The sequence below is a fragment of the Mobula birostris genome, chromosome 3 (assembly GCF_030028105.1).
Source record: "Mobula birostris isolate sMobBir1 chromosome 3, sMobBir1.hap1, whole genome shotgun sequence".
NCBI classification, from domain to species: Eukaryota; Metazoa; Chordata; class Chondrichthyes; order Myliobatiformes; family Myliobatidae; genus Mobula; species Mobula birostris.
This window is the reverse complement of record NC_092372.1, coordinates 53,313,980-53,330,504: the sequence shown is the minus strand read 5'-3', so window position 1 is coordinate 53,330,504 and position 16,525 is coordinate 53,313,980. Positions and strand designations below refer to the sequence as shown.

Below are 16,525 nucleotides of genomic sequence, written 5' to 3'. Positions count from 1 at the left end.
AAAAAAAAACCCTAACTCACAAAAAGGACAAAGTGTGCAAATGACAAAAACAAGCAAAAAATATATAAAACTACAAAGGCAACAAAACAGTTCAGGAATGTTCAGTTCAGTCTAGCGCTGTCAGTCATTAGCTGCAGGCCACAGACTCAGTTTATCCCCATCAAATTAGCACAAAGTAGCATCAAAACAAAAGGAGCAACCAGAAACCGGAGACATAACATGAATGAGAGTCCAATCCTCAAATTGTGCCAATTAAACCTTGCTCAAGACCCCGGCAGCACTGAGCAAGAGGGAAGGAGAGAGAGACCTATCGAATGCAGGCACCTTCTTCTGGAAGCAGCGAGTGACAGACCGATCACATGCAGTCGATGGCACTGAACACCTGCTTGCCTTCCACTCTCATCCATGTTAATTTTCAGTCTTCCTCAACATGTTAAATCAGTGAGATCAGTGAGAAATTAAGTCAATCATGGGCTTGCACCCCGTCTCCAAGACACACACTTCACTCGAAACTTCATTGAACTTCCTCAGACAGCAAAGCTCAAGATCATTCAACTGGCCTGAAAATACACCATCAAAATGTAATCGCAGACTCTAATAGTAGCAGACTCATCATCTCTACTTCCCAAGGCTGAAGAAATTTGGCATCTGTCAACCCTTACCAATTTTTAATCGATATACCATAGAAAGCATCCTCCCTGAATGCATCCCAGCACCGCAAAAAAAAAAACAATGACTTGTGGACACAGCTCAGATCACGCAAAACAGTCTCCCTTCTATGAACTGTCAACACGCCTTGCTTCCTCAGTAAATGGCCAATATTATCAAAGATCCCACCCACCACAGACACTCTTCTCCCCAATATCTGAAAATACTTATCACCAGGCTCAAGGACAACTTCTGCCTTAATGTTATAAGACTGCTGCATGGTTCTGCAGTGTAAGATGCACCCTTGACGTCACAATCCATCTCATTATGATCTTGAACCTTATTGTCTACCTACACTGCACTCTGTAGTTGAGACTTTATTCCGCATTCCATTTTTTCTTGCACTACCTCTATGCACTGATGAATTAATCTGTATGAACGGTATGCGAGACAAGCTTTTCACTGCAGCTTGTTTCATGCTTTTTTATTATTCGTTGAAATAAACCAATTCCAATCCTTAATGCTGGATTCTCCCACAACATATACCCTGTCATGACCGTGAAGGGTCTTATATATAAAAATTAATCTTTAGGATGTATATCAAAAGTGCACCTAACATTTTAATCATGTAGCTTTTCTGAAGATTATTCTGCACTTTATCATAAATCCAGAATTGCTATAATTCAATAGGAAATGCTCTTCCTGTTTAATTTGCATTTAAAATATTTTCCTACAGAGTAACTAACTCCTTAACGAGGAACACTTATACTTGGCCTCTTTCACCTTCACCACCTCCCCCCACCCCCCATTATCTGGTATGAGTCAGCTACTTAATACTATTTTAGAAGTCAATTCCAAACTCCATTCCAGGTAGCAACAACTTTTAATGGTGCTACACTCTACTTCAATGAACTTTTCAGGTGGGCAGAGTTGCAATTAATTTATATTCACTATGGCTTCACTCCCTATAAAGGGTGGGGACGGGGGTGGGAGGAAAGGGAATTCATGGTATTTGTTCTCTGTTCAGACACCATTTTCTTTGGCATAACTAGAGCATCCTTTCCAAGGGCTCTGTCTAAATAACTTCTGACTATATAGTTTCCAACAGTCCAAAACCGTTAGGGCAATATTGCAATCACAGCACTACATAAATTGCAGGGGTTCAGATACATCATCTCTCAGCCTACATTTCCAAACCTTTGTTTTCACAGGGCATTAAGAGATAAGACCACAAGATATCGGAGCAGAATTAGGCCACTTGGCCCATCAAGTTTGTTCTGCCATTTCATCATGGCTAATCCATTTCCCTCAGCACCAATCTTTTGACTTCTCACTGCTCATGCCCTGCCTAATCAAGAATCTATAAACCTGTCTTAAATATACCCAATGACTTGTCTTCCACAGCCACCTGTGATAATGAATTCCACAGAGCTAAAGAAAATCCTCACCCCCATTCTCAATAGACATCCCTCTATTCTGAGGCAGGGTCCTCTGGTCTTAGACTCGCCCACAACAGGAAACATCCTCTTCACATCCACTGAACCTCCTCTGAACTCTCTCATGTCAGCACATCCCTTCTTAGATAAGGGACCCAAAACTGTTCATAATACTCAAAGTGAGGCTTCACCAGTGCCCTATAAAGCATCAACATTACATGCTTGTATCTATATTCTAGTCCTCTCAAAATGAATACTAACATTGCGTTACAGGTGTCCCCCACTTTTTGAACGTTCGCTTTACGAAACCTCACTGTTACGAAAGACCTACATTAGTACCCTGTTTTCGCTTTCAGAAGGTGTTTTCACTGTTATGAAGAACGGCAGTGCATGATAAAAAGCCACGCTCGCCCCGAGCAGCCACTCTCCCCCGGATTCAGAACAGCATTGCTTAAACATGTGCCTGTGAGCAGCCATTAGCAAGATGAGTTCTGAGGTATTGGAAAAGCCTAAAAGATCTCGTAAGGGTGTTACACTTAGCATAAAACTAGACATAATTAAGCGTTTCGATCGTGGTGAACGAAGCAAGGACAAAGTGAGTTTGGCTTGTGGAAGCTGACGAGCATAATGTTGAAGAGGTTTTGGCATCCCATGACCAAGAACTGATAGATGAAGAGCTGATGCAATTGGAAGGGGAAAGGATAACAATCGGAACCGAATGCAGTAGCGAACAGACCGAAAGTGACTGCGTGAGATTTTCACTGCAATGATAAAGTATGACTTTAATTTTGAAAGGGTATGTCGGTTTGGGAGGCATTTGCATGATGGGTTGAGTCCTTACAAACAACTGTACAAAAGAAAAATGCACGAGGCTCAGCAGTCATAGGAGAAGAGGAGCTGCCTGCCCTGATCGACGATGAGATGACACCCCCGTCCCACCACCCAGGCCCTGGACAGATACTGTACCGATTCGCAGAGAATGCAGCAGTAACCGGGAGGCACACAGCACATCTTCAAGAAAAAAGCCAAAATAAACAAGCTAATTAATTAGGTGCCTCCGACACATAATTGTCGGCCCAGATCAGTGCCGATTTCATCGCCGCTGATCTGGGCCGACAATTACGTGTCAGCAGCACCTAATTAATTAGTATGTTTATTTCGGCTTTTTTCTTAAAGATGTGCTGTGTGTGTGCCTTCCGGCTACTGCTGCGTTCTTCGCGGCAATGTAACGGGTCGGCAGCCCGGAGGGTGGGGGCCACTACACCACCCAACCTGCTACGACTCAGCCGAACACACCATCATCAGTGTGCTCGGCAAGCTGTCTTCCCAATTCCGGTAAGTGATAGTACACTGTACGTACATTATTTCTACTTTATATAGGCTGTGTATTTTTACATGTCATTTGGCAGATTTGGCAGCCTCATAGCTTAAAGGTTACTGGACAGCACATTTATACCAACAGCGCTTGCGTGAGATTTTCTGCCAAGTGCTTGCGCGAGATTTTCACTCCGGAGAACAGTTCAGTAATGATTGTGGAAAAGTATTTCTACTTTATATAGGCTGTGTATTTATCATATCATTCCTGCTTTTACTATATGTTACTGTTATTTTAGGTTGTGTGTTATTTGTCATGAATGCTCACAAAATTTTCCCCATATAAATAAATGGTAATTGCTTCTTCACTTTATGACATTTTGGCTTACGAACCGTTTCATAGGAACGCTCTACCTTTGGATGGCGGGGGAAACCTGCATCTTCCTCACCACTGATTCAACCTGCAAATTAATGTTTTGGGAATCCTGCACAAGGACTCCCAAGTCCTTTTGCACCTCAAATTTTTGAATTTTCTCTCCATTTATTAAATAGTCTACACTTTCTTCTACCAAAGTGCAGCCCCAAACACTTCCCAACACTGTTCCATCTGCTACTTCTTTGCTCAATTCTCTTAACCTGTTTAAGTCCTTCAGCAGCCTCCCTGCCTCCTCAACACTACCTACCCCTCCACCTATCTTCATATCGTCTGCATACCTGGTCACAAAGCCACCAATTGTATCATCCAAATTATTGACAGAACGTAAAAAGCAGTCCCAACACAGACCTTGTGGAACACCACTAGTCACCAGCAGCCAACCAGAAAAGGCTTCCTTCATTCCCACTCTCTGCCTCCTGTCGATCACCTAAAGCTCAATCCAGGCTGGTACCTTTCCTGTAATATCACTGACTCTCAACTTGTTAAACAACCTCATGTGTGGCAACTTGCCAAAGGGCTTCTGAGAATCCAAGTACTGCATTTTTGGTCAACTTCTGGATTTGGGAATTCAGCATTCCTTTCTTATACAGCCAACACTGACTGAGCAGCCATCTTCATTAGACAAGTTAAATAGTGTTCATGCAACATAGGAATGGGATTCAAATTAATCATGCCATGTGGTCTCATTTGCACATGGAATGTTATTCAGCTATAGCACATTACTAGAAATTAGGCAATGTCCAAATGACTATAACAATGGCAAATTAAATTTAATCTGAACAAATTACAAACTGAAGGGAGATTTTTTTTAATCCAGAAAAAGACACAAGTTATCTCTCAGCCGATTCCTGGCTCAAACTGAGCAGAGCTGCAAAACAAAATAACAAATCCAAAACACTACTGAATACAAATGGGCAAAGAAATAACAAGAGTAGTGCTAGAAACACTGACAATACAACCAGTTTGGGATCTGGGAAATTATATCAGACAACTTGATTGAAGTTTGATAGCATGACATGATTTAACAGCTTGAATGCAGGGAACACATTCCCATGTATGGAAGACCATAAACAGGAGTGTAATACCCTGGTTAAGATTTTTACTGCTAGTTCTGTAGGGTATTTCATTTAGCTTTCCTTAGAAGCGGTGTGCTCTGCTGATAGTGTTTGGGTTTCAGTTAAAGATAAGGGGCTGTGATGTTCAACTTACAAATGTTGTGTCAGCCAATCAGGATGATGGAATTGGGAGAAAGTTTTAGAGAAAGCTGGGCAGAGAGAGATTTGTGATGGACACTGATGAGGTTTGTGGTCTTTCTGGCACGAGATGGAGACACGAAAACATTGGGCGAGACAGCCATAGGATTCAATCCAATGGAAAGATGCAATTGCAAGAGGTGCTTCATGATTCAAAAGGTGTCCAAGATGGAAAGTTCTACCGGTGATTGGTGATGAGAATTCAGCACCGTAATAGTCATACCCAGCTTTTGGAAGATATGAGCTCCAACTGTGCACATTTAGTCTAGTTTAATTGTAATGGGCCCTCTATTTTTTTCTTTTCCTCTTAATAACTGGTTGATAAAGCTGAAATTAGTAAATTCACTTTCTTTATAATTGCATGCGGTGTACAATCTGTTATTTCTCGCCAATGGATAATTGCATATGAGCAGTACACTCAGACCTCGCATAGTGCTGATTCACTACATGGTCATTCAATTCTTTATTAATTTTTTCGAAATGATAGAAATTTATTCTGAATAACATTTAAAACTTCTCAAGAGTGGTCATTACAATCAGTCAATGAGAGCGCTCTACTCACACTGAGCCACTCTCAGCCAATCATGTACTAGTTCACGCTCTGCCTCCCTTGTATATGAAAACTTTCTTACACCCGTGCCAATTTATTCCATTTTTTCCCCCAACCATAATGTCTGGAAAATGGCCTGCAACTTCTAGTGAGAGTAGTACATCTAAGGTGTCTGGGAAAAGCATTAGCATGGATGTGAAACTGCAAGTGATATGGTGTGAAGATGCCAATGATGGTAATGTTGAAGAGTTACTGCATTCTCAGGGTGAGGGCCTCAATAACAAAGAGCTTCGCGAACTGGCAGAGCAATGCATCCTGCGTGAATATGAGGATACGGATAGAAAAGAGGAAACACCAGCACGTCACCACAAAATTCATCAGCACTAGCATCATCACGATCACACAAATCATGGACTAGCTTATCGATAACGACCCTGACTGGGAGCAAAGCAATAAGGCAGAGAGAGATGCTCTCGACATGATTTCTTGCTACTGAGAACTGCTTCGAGAAGGGAAACTTAAGAAAAGGCAGTTAAATCTCGACGCCTATTTGAAGAAGGCAGCAAAGTTCGAGGAGGACCCACAGCCTGGTCCCTCAGATGTAAACACCACCGGCTCTCTTCCTCTTCCGCTGCTGCTGCAATGTCTTGCTGCTCCCCTAATGTTCAGGTTAGGCTTACTGTGAATACAAAATAGCACCTTTTTAAAACATCAAGCATTCATGTCCATTTACATAATACTATAATGACCCCGCATAGCACTGATTTACATGGTGCTCCACCTCTGAGGAACGCATCCTCAGGGTCTAAGTGTATTTACACAGCATTCGCTCAAATTGGGGCTCTGTTAATCCTGACTCTAGACATGTATTGCTTGACAAAGGTGGCTTTCTCACAGCTGAGTCCAGTGGTTGTTAGCATAGCCAGCTAACAAGCCAAGCTTCTATATATACCCAGCGTGGGGACTTCAGGGGAAAGTAGTAATCATGACAAAAATTGTACAAAATAAATTGAAGGAAAAGCTATCCAAACAAAAAGGCAGAAAGGCATAAGAATAGTGACCGCCTCAGTTTGGGGTGGCTGTTAAGGGCTTTTGGGCAATACAAGCAGGAAGAACTGTAGACAGAATGGCCTGTTTATTCAGTACATTTACCAAATCAAGCTGCATTACCATGTTTGGACTTCATTACATCTACTTCCACAACTGCAGCTAGATGAGAGAAAATGATAAAATTGATTGGTGTCACCTGGGCAATTACTAAACTTCATGTTTTAATACTATATCCAGAGGTATCTAAGTTGCGGAAGAAAACCTTATTTTCTTAGCTACACATTCATACCCCAGTTTTATCAGCATTCCCTTTTGGATAACCTTTAACAACAAAACTACAGGTCAGTGTTCCCCTATCTGGACTGGAGTTCATTTTATCTACATTACCATAGGCAATGACAAACTGATGCATCAGAATCTTCCAAACATCTTTTTGACAGATGCAAGTTTAAAAAAGTTTAGATAAATGAACATTAGATTTTCAGATGTTCAATTTTTAGTTTGCTTAAAAATTCCAAGGGCTTATTTAACAAAATGCACTCACTGAATTTCATTGACCTGCCTCTCCAGAATTCATGAAAAAGCAATTTAGTGAGTGACCATGCTAATAATCGCAAGATTCGTGATACCCAAAGGAATTGTATTAAGTGTTTGTTGTTACTAGTTGCAAATTCAACTGTGCTAAAAATATATGCTTCATCAAAGCATGGAAAAGTGCAACACACTTAATATTTGTATCTGGCAAATAACAGAAGTAAATCATACTCTGCCACATTTTCACCACATAGTACAAATAATTCTATTTCACGCCACCCACTGGCATTGTCCAGAATTACAATGATAGGAATATAGTAAACAAACTTTGTTGTGCAATTATCTGATGCTCAAATTAACCCATTTAATTTAAATAAATTTACATAGCTTGAAGTTACACTGACACATACAATTCCAAAAGGGGGCTCATATGCCCAATTATTAGGGGTCACCCCATCTTTCAGCTGTCTTAAGTGACAGAATTCTTCGTCCTTACCTACTACCCCATGAGTCTCTGCATTCAACCCATCATTCTTCACAACTTCCCATCTCCAAAGGAATCCTACCAAACACGTTTACCTCTTTCCACAGGTATCGCTCCCTCATGATTCCCTTGCCCATTCATCCCTCCCCACTAACCTCCCTCAGTACTTACCTCTGCAAGCATTCTACCCATTCACCACTTCCACCTTCATTCAAGGAAATGACCAGTCCTTCCAAGCAAGACTTCACCTGTGAATCTGTTGGGGCTGTCTACTGTACCCAGTGCTCCCAATACAGGATCCTCTACATCAGAGGACCCACTGTAAATTGAGAGACTGCTTCATCAAGCACCTTCAACTCCATCCACCAAAAGCAGAATGTTCCATTTTCACAACATTTTAATTCCAATTCCAGCTCCAACATGTCGGTGCACAATCGCCTCTTGTGCCATGATGAGGCCACGCTCAGGGTGGAGGACTATCATATTATATTCAGTATGGGTAGCCTCCAACCTGATGGCATGAATATTGTTTTCTCCTCTCGTTAAAAAAAAATCCCTCCCCCAGCCCCTCTTCTAATCCCCACTCTGGCCTTTTACCTCTCGTCTACCTGCCCCTTAACCCCCCCCCTCACCCCAGCCCCTCTTTCCCTTTCGCCCATGGTCTACTCTGCTCTCCTATTAAATTCCTTCAGCTTCAGCCCTTTAACCTTTCCCACCTTACTGGCTACCCTTATTCCCCTCCCCCTGCCTTTTTATTCTAGTATCATCCCCCTTTCTTTCAAGCCCTGAAGAGACTTGGCCCAAAATGTTGGCTATTTGTTCACTTCCAGAGATGCTGTGTGATCTGCTAAGTACCTCCAGCACTTTGTGCATGTTTCTTTGAATTTCCAGCATCGGCAGAATTTGTGTTTGTAATCCTTTTAATTTGATGTTTTCTTGTATTTATGAAGGTGCCATGTTCCATTAACCAGAAATTTGGCCAATTCCCTTAGGAACTGATAGCATATTACAGAATTCCAACATAGTTAGACTATTCTGCAGAATCTATTTCAGTAAAGAGTGACAGATCACTAAATTCTGTCTGTTCATGTTAAATCAATAGTACAAGGTTGCAACCCAGATTAGAATGTTACTGTAAGCAAACCAGGTTTTAGTTGATCCTTCTTCATTGAAATCTTTGGCATTGACACAGCGAACAATTCCTCCAGGAAAGAAGTGTGGCAACAAATCATTGTCAGTTGCATGCTATTTTTACCCTTCTAAAGTGGATGGTATTTAGAACAGATTTATCTAACCCGAAGAGCCAAAGGACTAAATGACCCTACAAAAACATGTGATAGCTCATGACAGAAAATACCTGAGTAATATAGCACATTTTATCCATTAAAACACTTTGTAACTATGGATTACTTTAAATACAAATATTTTGAAAACAGAGCTAATTTTCAAACAAGGCATTATGAATATTAGAATAAATCATTGGCCGTGACTTACATTGACATGCCCAACAATAGACAATAAACAGACATCTTGTTTGTCTTTTGAAAAAGCATTCTAAAACTGTTGTTAAACCCTCAGGGTGGAGGAGCAATACCTTATATTCAGCCTGTGTAGCCTCCAAACTGATGACGAGTGGCGATTTCTTCTTCCAATAAAAAAATTTAATCCGCCTTTCACCTTCTTCTAATCCCCACTCTGGCCCCTTACCTTTTCTCACCTGCCTATCAACTCCCCCTGGTGTCCCTCCACCTTTCCTTTCTCCTATGGTCCACTCTCCTCTGCTATCAGATTCCTTCATCTTCAGCCCATTACCTTTCCCACCCACTTGACTTCATCTATCAACTTCTAGCTATTCTTCCCCATCCCCAGTTTTTAATTCTGCTATCTTCCCCCTTCCTTTCTAATCTTGAAGAGCTTTAGCCTGAAATGCTGAATGATCCTGGACTTCCTGTCAGATCGCCAGCAGTTGGTAAGAGTGGGCTCCCTCACAGGTGTCCCTCAGGCTGTGTCCCAAGCCCCCTCCTTTACTCTCTGTATACCCATGACTGTGTCTCCACCCGCAGCTCCAACCTGCTAATTAAATTTGCTGACAATACTACATTGATTGGCCTTACCACCAGCACCTTTACTTCCTGAGAAAACTAAAGAAATTTGGCCTGTCCCCTAAAACCCTCACTAATTTTTATAGATGCACCGTAGGGTGTATCACAACCTGGTATGGAAGTCGTCCCATCCAAGACCGAAAGAAGCTGCAGAAGATCGTGAACACGGCACAGCACATCACATCACACAAACCAATCTTACATCCTTGTCACTTTACACCGCACGCTGTCGGAGCAGTGCTGCCAGGATAATCAAGGACACCACCCACCCAGCCAACACACTTTTCGTCCCTCTTCCCTCCGGGAGAAGGTTCAGGAGCTTGAAGACTCGTACGGCCAGATTTGGGAACAGCTTCTTTCCAAATATGATAAGACTGCTGAACAGATCCTAACCCGGATCTGGGCCGTACCCTCCAAATATCCAGACCTGTCTCTCGGTATTTTTTTTTTGCACTACCTTACTTCCCACTTTTCTATTTTCTATTTATGATTTACAATTTAAAATTTTAATATTTACTAATTTTAACTATTTTTAATATTTAATATTTGTAATCCAGGGAGCTTGAAGCGCAGAATCAAATATTGCTGTGATGATTGTATGTTCTAGTACTAATTGTTTGGCGACAATAAAGTATAAAGTATCTCAAATAATAACAAGGCAGCCTACAAAGAAGTCATCACCCTGACAGTGGTATTAAGAAAACAACCTCTCCCTCAGCATTGCAAAAACAAAGGATCCAGTTGTGGACTATGGGAGGAATGGAGAGGGGCTAACCCCTAATTGACATCAATGGATCTGGGGTTGAGGGGGTGAACAGTTTAAAATTCTTCAGTATAAACATCACCAAGGTCTTGTGTGGTGAAAAAAGCACAACAGCGCCTCTTCCACCTCAGACAGTTGAACAAGTTTGGTATGGCCCCCAAATCCTAAGAACTTGCTGCAGGGGCACAACTGAGAGCATCCTGACTGGCTGCATCATTGCCTGGTATGGGAACTGTGCTTCCCTCAATCACAGGTCCCTGCAGAGTGGTGTGGACAGCCCAGCACATCTGTAGATGTGAACTTTCCACTATACAGGACATTTACAAGACAGGTGTGTAAAAAGGGCCCGAAGGATCATTGGGAACCCGAGTCACCCTGACCACAAACAGTTGCAGCTGCTACCATTTGGGAAACAGTACCACAGCATAAAAGCCAGGACCAACAGGCTCTGGGACAGCTTCTTCCACCAGACCACAGACCATTAATTCATGCTAATACAATTGTATTTCGATGTTATATTGACTGTCCTGTTGTACATATTATTTATTACAAATTACTATAGATTGCACATTTCGATGGAGACAATGTAGAAGTTTTACTCATGTGAATGATATAATAAAGTCAATTCATTTTTCTCAATGCTGCCTGACCTGTGAATTCCTCCAGCATTTTGTGTGTTGTTAAACCTATTTTTCAAATTACATTTTTACACACAGGAAACTACCCCCAAATATTACCACTCATACATACTGTGTGTGCAGCTAAGTAGCTGATCACCTGCATGTCTTTAGATGCGGAAAGCATCAGGAGCATCTGGAAGAAGCCTATGCAGTCAAAGGGCAAGCACATTCTACACAGTGTGCAGCTGAAGTCCAAACTGAGCATGGATGGCAGTATAAGGCAGCAGCTCTACCAACTGCAGCACTGTCAGCAAACTTGATACACCTGAATAAAGTTCCTCACTCACCAGCATCCCCGGCTTCTGTTTCATTGACTATGCTTCCATATTTATGGTAACTAAAGGGTAACCAAGCACAGTATTCCAGACCCCAACCATGAGCGCCTACAATTGATGAGATACCATATTGGATCAAACCCAACTCTGAAAGGGTTTCTGATTTCTGTCATTATTACTTATACAGTAAAAGATAACAGATAGCCCATATCATATAATTAACTGCTCCTGAAAGCCACACAAGTATCAAAACACCAAGCAGCATGTTGCCATGTACTCATGGTAATTCGAATACCAGAGAAGAGTACTAATCAATTCTCACTGGGCAGATTGCTCTGACCTAAATAGCTTCAGGTCATCAAGTCGGTGGTGGTGGAAAGTTAGATGATCTTAACTAAGTACCTATTGCTGGGAAAAGTCTGGTAATCTCTAATACTAAATGCAAACAAAATGCACAGTTACAATCAAAGTTTGAATCTAATTTGCAGTTTTAGTTACATCAAAAGAAACAGGCGTCAGCACCTCTGCACTTTGAGCCTGTCTGCATCTAGCCCGAACAGGTTGAACAAATTTTAAAGCACACTTTCCTTTTTGAAATTTAATCACTGAATACATGATACTAACAGCTCATTTGCAAAGTTATGCAAATTAAGTATTTTGGGAAATGCATCTTAAAATTTCTAAAGAACAATGACTGGCTAGATTAGTGTAACACTGCAAGATTAGAGATACAAATTACAGCATTACTGTGGACTCCATCTACAAATATTCATTACAATTAATTTATAAACCAAGTGCACATGCCTTATATCCAACCTTAACTCTGGCCTCAAATTATTTCATTTGGTTTCAATTACCAAGTTCACAAGAACTTCTTTGTTCAACAGTTCACAGAAACAAATACTTTGAACTACTAAGGCACTATTGTTCTTCAAATTGGGCAAAAAGAGCAGACTTGTGCAAACTAAACCCCATTACAAGAGAAAGTGCCTAACTGCCAATTTGATAGATTTAGTCACAGCAAATGAGTCCCCTTTTGGATCTCAAAAATTATTTGGCTTTTAATATCAAAATTCCATTTGCCGTTAGAATATAGGCAACTTACTAATGCAGCAATGCAAAGGAAGCAGGATATATTTAAATGCCCTGAAACATGTTCAAAGTGTTTTCAAAACTCTACAGAAACTCATCTGATCGAAATCAGTAGTAGTAAATGCTTGAAAGTTTAGAGCAACTCAGCACCATCTGTGGAAGGAAGAGGTAACATTCCAGAAATGCTCCCCATGCTGCTCAGTATTTTCTGCTTTTAGCAACAGCAAAATACTGGTAAGTTGCCATGGCTAAGGAATCTATAAAAATATCCAGTTAAAAGGCAACGTGTGTTGAAATTGCGTGGCAAGAGATTCACAGTACATAGTTCAATATACAGCTGAAGTACCTTCCAAATTTCAACTGGGGGAATTAAAAAGTCAGTGATTAACACTTGCTTCAAAAAAAAATAGCATTGTTGTCCAAATGTTGGGCATTGAAAATGACTAATCATCCCTGACCTTTCAAATTCAATCTTCAAAAGAACACTGCACACTAAATTTCCTTTGCAGCTTTGGCTGCTATATACAGTAAATTAAATTCTTTCCAGCATGCCGACCCCAAAATTCTTTAAAGCAAAAAGGTTGTGTTATTACAACTCCTACTTTGCTAGTTTGGAATCAGAAAATGCCATCCCCACCCATTACTGCATTTAATCACTATTTGCCTGTAAATATCTTGGAAAAGCATAATTGAAAGCTTTTGGAGCTTTTCCAAAGCTGTGAAGAATATTGATGTAGAATATTCAAGACACATGCAAGTAGTCGCTTTTTTTTTGGCAATGCATACCTACCACAGACTATCCCAATCCCCCTTTCATTTACCATTAACATAATCCTAGAAAACTGAATTGGTCAACAAGCATCTTACAGCAAAGGGAGATATTAAGCCAAACAACATTCTACAATTCCATATTAACTGGTTGTTTAAGAAATTACCCATTTTGCAAAAGTTCAACCTTTTTAGTATTTAGCTTACCAAATTGCAGTAGCTGTTTATTTGTTGGACCCTGAATGACACTGGTGCGGTCATCCTTCCTTACACTTTCCAGAGACAATTTAGACACAGAAGACCGTACTCTTAATTTTGCAGATTGAGACGGCATAGGCAAGCTTCTCTTATTGCTGAATGATGGCCTCCGCCCAACTTGATCACTGGGTGCAGACTTAGTTAAAACCTGAAAAAAAAAGGCTATGCAAAATAAACCTGAAATAGATCCACTTGTCTAATACAAACAACTTAGGAATTATGTAAGTTTAAAATCATGGACACAAGAAACTAACATTCCTAATTCTGTCCTGTATAAACACTTACTGAATAAGGATAGTTTTGCAAGAACCACAAGTCTTCAAGCAGATCCAATACTGCTACATATAATCAAGCATAGCAGTCAGTGCCATAAACTAAACACAAAGAGTCATGCACTAATACTACTTACATGGTAAGTGGTTTCACTTAAATTATGGCAATTCCAATTGAGAAACAGAAATCATAGTCAGGAAAGACATTCAAATGTTGATGACTCAAAGTTAAAATGGAAAACAAAAGCTGCAACCATTAAGGCACACTGCCTTTGAAACAGTGGATTTGATTGCTGCACAACAATTTTAAAACACATTAACAGGGAAGGGATCTAAAGGACACTGCTAAAGCCAACTGCATTGTTTTGAGCACAGACTATGAGGAAGAGGGAAGGACAAAAATATCTTATCCTCATTACAAAGTGTATAACCATTTGAGTACTGGCATTGTTTATTAACACAGCCAGGCCTCTCTGGATTAGGATACACTTACAAGGTGTAAACTTGAAAATTCAGTTGATTATATCCAGTTAGATTTAATACAAATCAGAAATTTTGACAAAAAGATGACATTTGTGCAAAATGATTTTTGACTGCTTCTCATTTAATACCAACAGATGCTCCCTATGCATGTACTAAATGATACAGATCTGTTTTGTGTCATCTTTAAACATCTCCTTCCAAAGGACAGGGACATAACCAAGATAAACAAATGCTTGAACAAATTCAGAACTTTTTTTTTTAAATTGGTCAGCTATGTATTATAGACAAATCAAGATCCTGAGACTATTGCAAACAAAAAATTTAGCCATAAACATGAGAGATTCTGCAGATGCTGGAAAGCCTGAGTAACACACAAACTGCTGGAGAATCTCTGCAGATCATGCAGCATCTATGGAGGGGAATAAACAGTTGGCACTTTGGGCCACAACTTTTCATCTGGAAAGTTAGTGGTAATTACATTGCTAGACATCTCAGCCAAAAAAGCCACACTGTCCAATGGTTATTGGCTTCCCTGAAATAGTCCATAATTAGCACCTGTGAAGAGATTTCGCTTCCTTCCCCAAAACCACTTGGACTGGTTTGAAGAGAGAAGTCACTGGTAGCAAGTTATCCCAGAATTAAAATTCTATCATTCCTGAAGGCAAAAAGCAGTACTACAGGCAACTGAAAGTAGAATTCTAGCAAAAGACATAACAAATAACAAGAGGATGGAAAGAGCACAGGAGGCTCAAAACTGACAGCCATGACATACGCAAGTCAGTTCAGAGTTGAAAAAAAGTCTTTAGCCTAAGCATCCAAGGTCCTACATATTGAATACAGATGAAATTGAAAGACAGGGACTGTTAGGAGCACTTTGAATACCACCTTAACTAAGTCTTTGATACAAGCAGCTTTGACTATCCCACAGCCACTCACAGTCTAGCTTTGCCACTATTTCTGACCAATAGGATACTGATAAAGAGCTCAGGTGCAGGCAATATCTCCATTTTATATCTAAAGCTTGGCAATTAAAAAATTCAATTCACAAATCTACAGTATCTGTCCACATCAAAGCAAGAGTGTATTTCATGATGCTATAAATCTAACCAAACAATGCAAACCTGAAACTACGAACTCTGCTCCCAAACCCACTTTACCAGAGCGAACACTGGGTAGGGTCCTCAACTATCTAGTGGCATTTAATGAACAGCTCCCCCTTTCTATGGTCAGAGGGAAATGGATGTTCACAAGTTATAGTCTCTGGCATCAGCCACCCCTCCCTAACATTCTCTCATGTCAGCTAAAACAAACTAAAAATATCACCTTACTGTCTCTCAAACATCTGGATCAGAATCAACTTATCTTCATCTCTAACCGATAGCCTCACTGACCATGCTTAAACCATGGCTTGATCAGAGCTCCAGAAATTAAGCAGCATGTCATTAGTGACACAAAATGCCTCATCCCTCAATGTCAACTGTGATGTCAAAATCAGTGCTATTGTTTTAAGTATTACTGCTGGTTCTGCCACCACTTGCATTTTACCTCCAAAGATTCTATGCTAATCAGCATCCTTATTGTCTACAAAAACTATGGACATTAGTCTTTATACCATTCCTGTTTCCCAGATCCTTTCCAAATCAACTTGGGCAATTCTACTTTCACTTAACCAAACAAAAATCATGAAAATAGTCCTAGATATTTTGAAGCCATTAAACCAAATACAAGCAGTGACCTTCAATTTTCTCAAAGATACCTGATTATTCCCTATTTTTTGGATATAGCTGCATATTTCCAATGTGCGCCCCACAGGATGACATAAACAGTACTTCCTCTCTTAAAACCTCATACCCAGGATGTCAATGTCTGTATTTGTGAATCTGTATTCTGAAATGGTCTACCAAGTCATTTAGTTCGAGGACATTTATGAACCTGTTATAGAGCTGTGCATCTCCAGCCACACCAGGCAGGATAGATCAAATTTAATGGAGCATTTGTCAATATTAGCATGAGTTCTAACTTAATTCAATTTCAGTTGCCAACAATCAAAGGATTAAATGGTGTAGGTCACTGACTCAAGCCAAAATGTTTTTAGTCAAGTGTTCAGGAATGCTACAACTGATAAAG

The 16,525-nt window shown here is 40.4% G+C and overlaps 1 protein-coding gene across 2 annotated transcripts in view; it reads right to left on the bottom strand.

The window, feature by feature from the left end:
* The window catches only part of mtus1b (microtubule associated tumor suppressor 1b), a 170,901-nt gene that overhangs the window by 96,360 nt on the left and 58,016 nt on the right, over positions 1 to 16,525 (bottom strand). For both annotated transcript variants that reach the window (XM_072252638.1, XM_072252637.1), the window contains exon 3: positions 13,593 to 13,791. In XM_072252638.1, coding sequence (XP_072108739.1) covers positions 13,593 to 13,791 — 199 coding nt within the window. The remainder of the gene's footprint in view (positions 1 to 13,592; positions 13,792 to 16,525) is intronic.